We start from the raw sequence: 6,604 nt of genomic DNA, 5'->3' as shown, positions 1-6,604 counted from the left end.
GGGCTATTGTCTTCTTTTTCTATCACAATAGATCCATTACTATTTGGAAGCGGGCTTAAAGCCCAAGACAGGAAAAATCATACAATGGACATGGAACTATCCATAAATCTCTGTTTATATGTGAGCAAGGTTGTCAAAAACAATTTTCTGACACAACGCGGAATATATAATATAAACTTGGATCATAAATCAAATAGTAAAATCATAAAATTACAAGTAAAATATTTTAACTAATTATAGATTGACAATTTCATTCAAATAGTAAATAATAATATAACACAATTAAAATAAAAGTGAAATAAACAATACAAATGTCCAAATATCTTAAAATACATAATTCAAAAAAAAAACATACATGGTTTAAATAACTTAAAAATACAATATAATACAATTATATCTATAGAATTTCAATAACTAAAAATCAACAAACCTAAAACAAACAATCTGTTGATGTGTCATGTAACTAAACATAGCCTCATTGCCTTTCTCTTCCTCGTTATTTCTAAAACATTCATCAAAATTATTATCATCTAAAAGATTATTACTGCCACAACTAGTACTAGTATCCTTTTGAGTGTAAGTCAAATAATGCTTGAAACAGGAAATGTCTCCACTAAAATTTTTCTGACAATACTTGCACTGAATTCTTTTTGAATTTTTATCAACATCTATACCATATTGTCATTCCACATCAAGTCTATTGTCATTGGTAGTTTTTTTAGATGTCATGTATCATGTAGTTCAAGAATCAATATATGCATTAATAAGAATATATGATGTAGAGTGTAGAGTGTAGAGAGTTTAACAAAATATCATAGTTCATAGTTAGAACTGCAATTTAGGAAGAAGAAGAAGTCGATCATGGCACAATTTTAATCTTAACATGGTATTGGTGGTATTTGTGAAATGTGTTTTATAATCTTCTTTTTTTTTTCATTCTTAGAACACAGTTATGTAGTGATAGTGTTTCTATTGATGACTAATAAGGTTATACGCTTTTCTTTTTCTTATTTTAGGTGGGTATTAAATTCTATGCTTTCCTGTTTTCTGCCGTTGATCCATATTCACTTCTAGTCTAGGAAAAAACCTATTTTTGTTTGTTTGTGTCTCATAACCAAACCAAAGCATTTCTCATCAACAAGTTTATATCTCTTCTATTTTTCTTTTTTGTTTTGTGGCCATGACCAGGAATCTAGAAAAGTGATTAGGTGCTGGTAATGAGTCGCCATCAAGAAATAGTGGTGGCAATGGTAAGGTTGTTTCTAGATCTATTGTAGAAAAAAATCTCCAACAACACCAGAAAATATTAATAGAAAGATATTTAGCTCTAGCTCAGTAGCTAAAGATGAGAAATCAAATGGATGCTCATGGCCCGCCGTCCATTTCCAATTACCAAGCAGATGCATTTCTCAAGCCAACTTATGAGCACTGCTAGGTGTTACGAATATGGCATGAAAGTTGAGAACTGTTGAAATGATTTTCTTGTTATATTCGAGACAAGACAAGGAATTCGTAATATGAAGCATTTACCATTTATTATCATGAATAAATGGTGATTTTAATATAGAACGGGTCTCCATAGAAAATTCATATAAAATAGGAGAATTAATATGAGATTTTCTCAATTAACAATCATTGAATTAAGGGTGCCTTGATTTCTTCGTTAGCAGAGATTTTTTTTTTTTTTAGTTTGCGTTGTCCCTAACAAAAACAGAAATTTATTTTTATATAATTATTAATGTAACAAAAATAATATCAACAATAAGTCTAAGATTTATCCTTTATTGTAGAAATTTTTTTTTCAGATCATGAAGTTTTATTACAGAAACACATGAAAAATGCATATGCCTGAAGCACTTCAAGATTTAGCATCATTCACAAAATACTAAACAACAGAAGATTTGAAGAGGTCTAATAAGCAGCATTCAGTGGCAAGTCCTCTGTTCCAGAATTTCTCATAATATTCACTAAATGAGTAATTTCTGTAGGCTGCTGGATTATCATCGTCAATCAACTCCTTAGCAGGTCCCATTGTAGCATCAAGTGATGGGTAGTAAAATGTAGCGATGGATATTCGTTCCTTGTCACAGTTCACTACAGCTCGATGTAGCACACTCTTATATCGATCATTGCTAAGTACCTGATGCAAAAAGGAATGAGGAAAAAAAAAGTTTGATGCACTAAAATGGAAAACGAAATTAATGGATATAAGAGTGTTGGGAACATGGTGGATATTGATAAAAAAAAAACAGTTAATCCACCTGCATTTGGTCACCGATATTGATCACAAAGGTGTTGGGAACAGAATTGACTGCCATCCATTTGCCATTTTTAAAAACTTGCAATCCAGGCACTTCATTTGGTAGAAGAACAGTGATCATGGTAGGATCAGTATGGCCTGGCACTCCAAAAGTAAGCTCTGGTTGTGGACATGGTGGATAGTAGTTCATAGAAACATGTTGGCCATGCTTGCCCAGTGCCTTATTTATATAATCTTTTTCCAGCCCTAGGCTCTCTGAGATAGCCTCTAGCAGTCTCAAAACCAGCGCTCTAACACCTGTGCAATATTCACCCACGTCCTTCCTGATAACACTCAAAAGAAAATTTTCAAACAATGGTGTTTAAGGGAATAATAGATACGTGGCGTCAGCTGACCACACGCGTCACCAAGTATTGAAGATTAAGAATATCATAGTTATCAAATCCAGTCTTGGATTCATGTCAAGGAGCTAGATTACGGATTCTATGAATTAATCTGGATTAACTTGGAAAAATTTAAAAATATATATTTAAAATTTTAATATTTTGTAAAGAAAATAAAAAAAAATTCATGTAAATATAGACTATACATGTGAAACATTGTTCTGCCCCTCAAAAAGAGAGGATGCTATCCATGTGTAAGTTATTTTTTTAATAATATTTATATTTATTTAATTACATAATTTTCTCATAATCAAATTAATTGTAACTCAAAAAGCCAAAAGAAAAACCCTTAGAAACTAGTGGAAGAAATTATGCTTTTAAGGATGTTTTAGTGATTTTATTGTGTTAAAAAGCCCATGAATGCTAAATTTAACATAGTTAGCTTTTAAGGTTAGTCAAGTCGTTTCATTGAATTTTAAAAATGGTAAAGGAATTATATGCCTCATATAAATCCAATAATAACCATTGGATAATGTAAAAAAACCATATTACCCCGAACGGCAACAAGACTATTGATTTTTTGTTAAGAGTGACAAAAATATAATTAAGACCGATTGCATTTAGATTTTTGTTAACATGCCAGTATATAAATTTGTTCAACCATTATTACGTACGCGTACAAATTTCATATATTACTTTTTCCCAGACTATGATGAACATTTAAGGCCTATATGAGTTGTTGTAGTGATGGCTATTTAAAGTATTTTTCGTTTATAAATGTATTAAAATAAAAAATTTTTATTTTTTAAAAATCAATTTTGACATCAGCACATCAAAACAATTTAAAAACATAAAAAAACACTACCACAATCTTTATATTTACCGACCGAATTTTCCATCGGTATTTGTATTATCATTCTGTTGGTAATTAATTTACTAATAAAATCACTGATGAAAATGCTCTGTCGGTGAATCTTTCATATGTAATTTTTTGTTCCTTCGATAAATCTGTTGGTAGTAAAACAATATTATTACTGATGAATTTACTAACGGAAAAGGCATGCAAAAAAAAATTACCCACTTCAGTTTGTTAGTATTTCCCTCGAAAAAATACCGTATGTAATTCCATCGGTAATTATTTAAAAATATTTTTAAAAAATATATTTTAGAAAACTATAAAATAATTAAATTAATATAAATCAACACTCTATAATACTCAAAACGCTTGAAAGAAAAAAGAAGAAAATCAACTCAAAAAAATTCGCAACAAATAAATAACATGAAAAAATAAATTCAACTAAAAAAATTCTTATGAAAAAAATAAAGTTGCAATAGCTAAAAATTGATCTCATATGAAAAAAAAATTCCTACAACAACATTCATACAATTATTAAGAACAAAAACAATTAAAAATAAAAAAAAATATAGTGAAAACAACTTGAAAAAAAAAAGAAAAAAGAAAAATCTTATCTTAATATAGTTGCAAGTGAAGCTAAGAAGAGAAAATTTTTTTCGTAAAATATATTAATTAAAAAAAAACTGAGAAGAAAAAAGAAGAAAGGAGAAGAAGGCATATCTGAGCATGGAGGAGAAGAGAAGGAGTTGAAGAGAGAAGAGAAGAGAAAGAAATAGATATTGATGTTTTTTACATATGGGGAAAAAGAAGCACAAAGGAGCTCCGTCTGTTGTGAAATTAGGGATTCTAGGCTTCTTATTTGGGTGTTTTACCGACGGATAATTAAATATTAATATTTTTAATCATTCCGTCGGTGATTCCAACTATAATATTTAATTTAAATTTTTAATTTAATCAAAAAATTTCAGAAACCGCCAAAGATCATGGACAACTTTTTAATCTGTCGGTGATTCCGTCTGTAAAGAACAACAATTAATAATGCAAATTAATAGTGTAATTGAGAAGTGAACAATTCCAGAGCTCTCTGGAAAATACCGACGGATTTTACCTACGGACTTTATTCCGTCGGTAATTCTGTTGGTATAAATTACATGTTATCGTTTTTTTTGCTTTATTTTAATTATTATTTTTCCCACTGTAATTCCCTCGGTATATACCGAGGGAATATTTCCGTCGGTATATATCAAGGGAATATTTCTATCGGTAAAATCCATCAGAAATTTACCGACAAAAATATTTTGTTTGTATTTATTAATTTTCTGGTAGTGAAAATTTTCATTTTAAGCCACAAAAAAATTTAAAATTTTTTAGAAACGCTGTTTACACCGCATTCCTATTCCTAGAGAACAGATACTATTTTGGGTTTTTGTTAATGAAATCAGAAAACAGTAACAAAGTCATGAGATTGTTATTTACCTGAAGGATGGAGGATTTGGAGGCCATTCGTGTACATAATCTTCTAAAGGATTGGAATGAAATCTCAAGAAATCTCTCCAGATATAAACTTTTTCAGTTTTAACGTTAAAAGTAGTCGACAACCTGATGCTCCTCCTATGATCATCAGAGTAATATTTCATCCTTTCATTCTCTGGTAACTTGAAGAACTCCTTTGCCATGAGTAGTGCATTATTCATCATCTTCTCCGGAACGCCATGGTTCCTCACCTGAAAACATGACACATATTGCTGTCAGGGCAACATTTCCTAGCATTTATCTCAGCAACATCAAGGCCATTCGGTTCATAAATGCATATAAATGTAAATTATCTGGCTACCAAAAAGAAACCATAGTCTTGGCAAGCTTGACCAATCTGCATGATGATCTCGGAGCGGCGATGACTGTGCAACCCTTCGAGGTCGACAAGAGGAATGGAACCGGATCTTTCCACCTCGGAAAAATTCGGACGGTCAGAGATAGGACGGATGTAATTGGAAGGAATTTGTTTTACACATGAAGCAGCAACGTCAGTTAGAAGTAACTTCGTGGCCATTACTCAATTTGGTATTTAGTTGAGCACTCAATGCTGAATTGATGAGGATGTATGGATGTGCTGTTGCCTCTGTGACCCTATCTGTAGAAGGAAGGAGGCTGTGGGACTGGCATGGCTACGAATGACATGATATGACCACCCCAGCCAATAATGCTAGGAAGAGACAATGTAGTGGCCGGTGAATCCTTTGTTGACAAGAGGAAAAGGCCCACTTGTCTTGGTTATTCGATAAATGAAACTAGTTGCCCTAAATACTTTGTTTACAACAGGATTTTAATGGATACTGCCGTATCATTGGATTTTATAACAGTTTCCATTGAGATATGTGTGCTTCTGACAAGTTTCATTGCGTTGAACCTTCATTGTAAGAACATCACCCACATGGACCGAGTTATTAAAAATTCATTTGAATTAAATAAATTTCACTATATTTAATGTTTTATCTAACTAAACTAGAAACTTATTCAAATTAAACTTCACATTTTAAGTTTTTTCAATTCAACTTATGGTACCTTGATGGATATTGTGGCAAGAGCCAAAATATTTATCGTGAAAAATTAGAGTTGCAACCAAATAATTAGAAAAAAAATACAAGTTCCAAAGATAAGTATTGATTTAAGAGATTTAAATAGGGGGTTAATTATATTCAAGGAAAAAATAATATCACTCTCACAACATCATTTCTTATGATTATTTATAATATGTGTTTTATTATAAATTTGTCTTTTTGAATTGACATTAATCATCTTAATAATTGTTAATTCTTTTTTATTTATATTCAAACTATTTATAAAATATTTTTACATCAATTCCCAAAATGAAAGACACATTGTTTTAGCAATTCGTAAAAGAAATTAACATCATTTAAAAAAAAAAAGAAATATGCACACAAAAGGCTCGATATCGGTTTTAAAAGACGAGACTTATCGAAAAATAGAATGAATTAAAATTATGGAATTTTGACAAATTTATTTCTACGGTCCTATTTGCTTGAAACAATTTGTTTTTTTTTTTTTTACAATGGGTGTTATTTAATTTTAACTTTTTTATCCTTT

At 30.5% G+C, this 6,604-nt stretch overlaps 1 protein-coding gene across 1 annotated transcript; it reads right to left on the bottom strand.

Annotated features, from left to right (window-relative positions):
• Positions 1-1,762: 1,762 nt before the first annotated feature.
• On the bottom strand, positions 1,763-5,746 carry LOC133702227 (protein DMR6-LIKE OXYGENASE 1-like). The gene is made up of 4 exons (XM_062126518.1): positions 5,334-5,746; positions 4,976-5,223; positions 2,262-2,583; positions 1,763-2,140 (listed from the first exon to the last, which is right to left on the bottom strand). Exons 1-4 carry the CDS (start codon positions 5,547-5,549, stop codon positions 1,886-1,888), a joined length of 1,041 nt encoding a protein of 346 aa, XP_061982502.1. The 5' UTR covers positions 5,550-5,746; the 3' UTR covers positions 1,763-1,885.
• Positions 5,747-6,604: the final 858 nt, after the last annotated feature.

The sequence above is a fragment of the Populus nigra genome, chromosome 1, assembly GCF_951802175.1.
Source record: "Populus nigra chromosome 1, ddPopNigr1.1, whole genome shotgun sequence".
Classification (NCBI taxonomy): domain Eukaryota; kingdom Viridiplantae; phylum Streptophyta; class Magnoliopsida; order Malpighiales; family Salicaceae; genus Populus; species Populus nigra.
This window is presented reverse-complemented; position numbering and strand designations above follow the sequence as displayed.

Excerpts from the sequence above, each read along its gene's own strand:
- LOC133702227 (XM_062126518.1), bottom strand. The coding sequence starts at position 5,549 with ATGGCCACGAAGTTACTTCTAACTGACGTTGCTGCTTCATGTGTAAAA. Across the intron at positions 2,584-4,975 it reads CCAAATCCTCCATCCTTCAG|GAAGGACGTGGGTGAATATT; the intron begins GTAAATAACAAT and ends GAGTGTTATCAG. Across the intron at positions 2,141-2,261 it reads ATATCGGTGACCAAATGCAG|GTACTTAGCAATGATCGATA; the intron begins GTGGATTAACTG and ends TTTTTGCATCAG.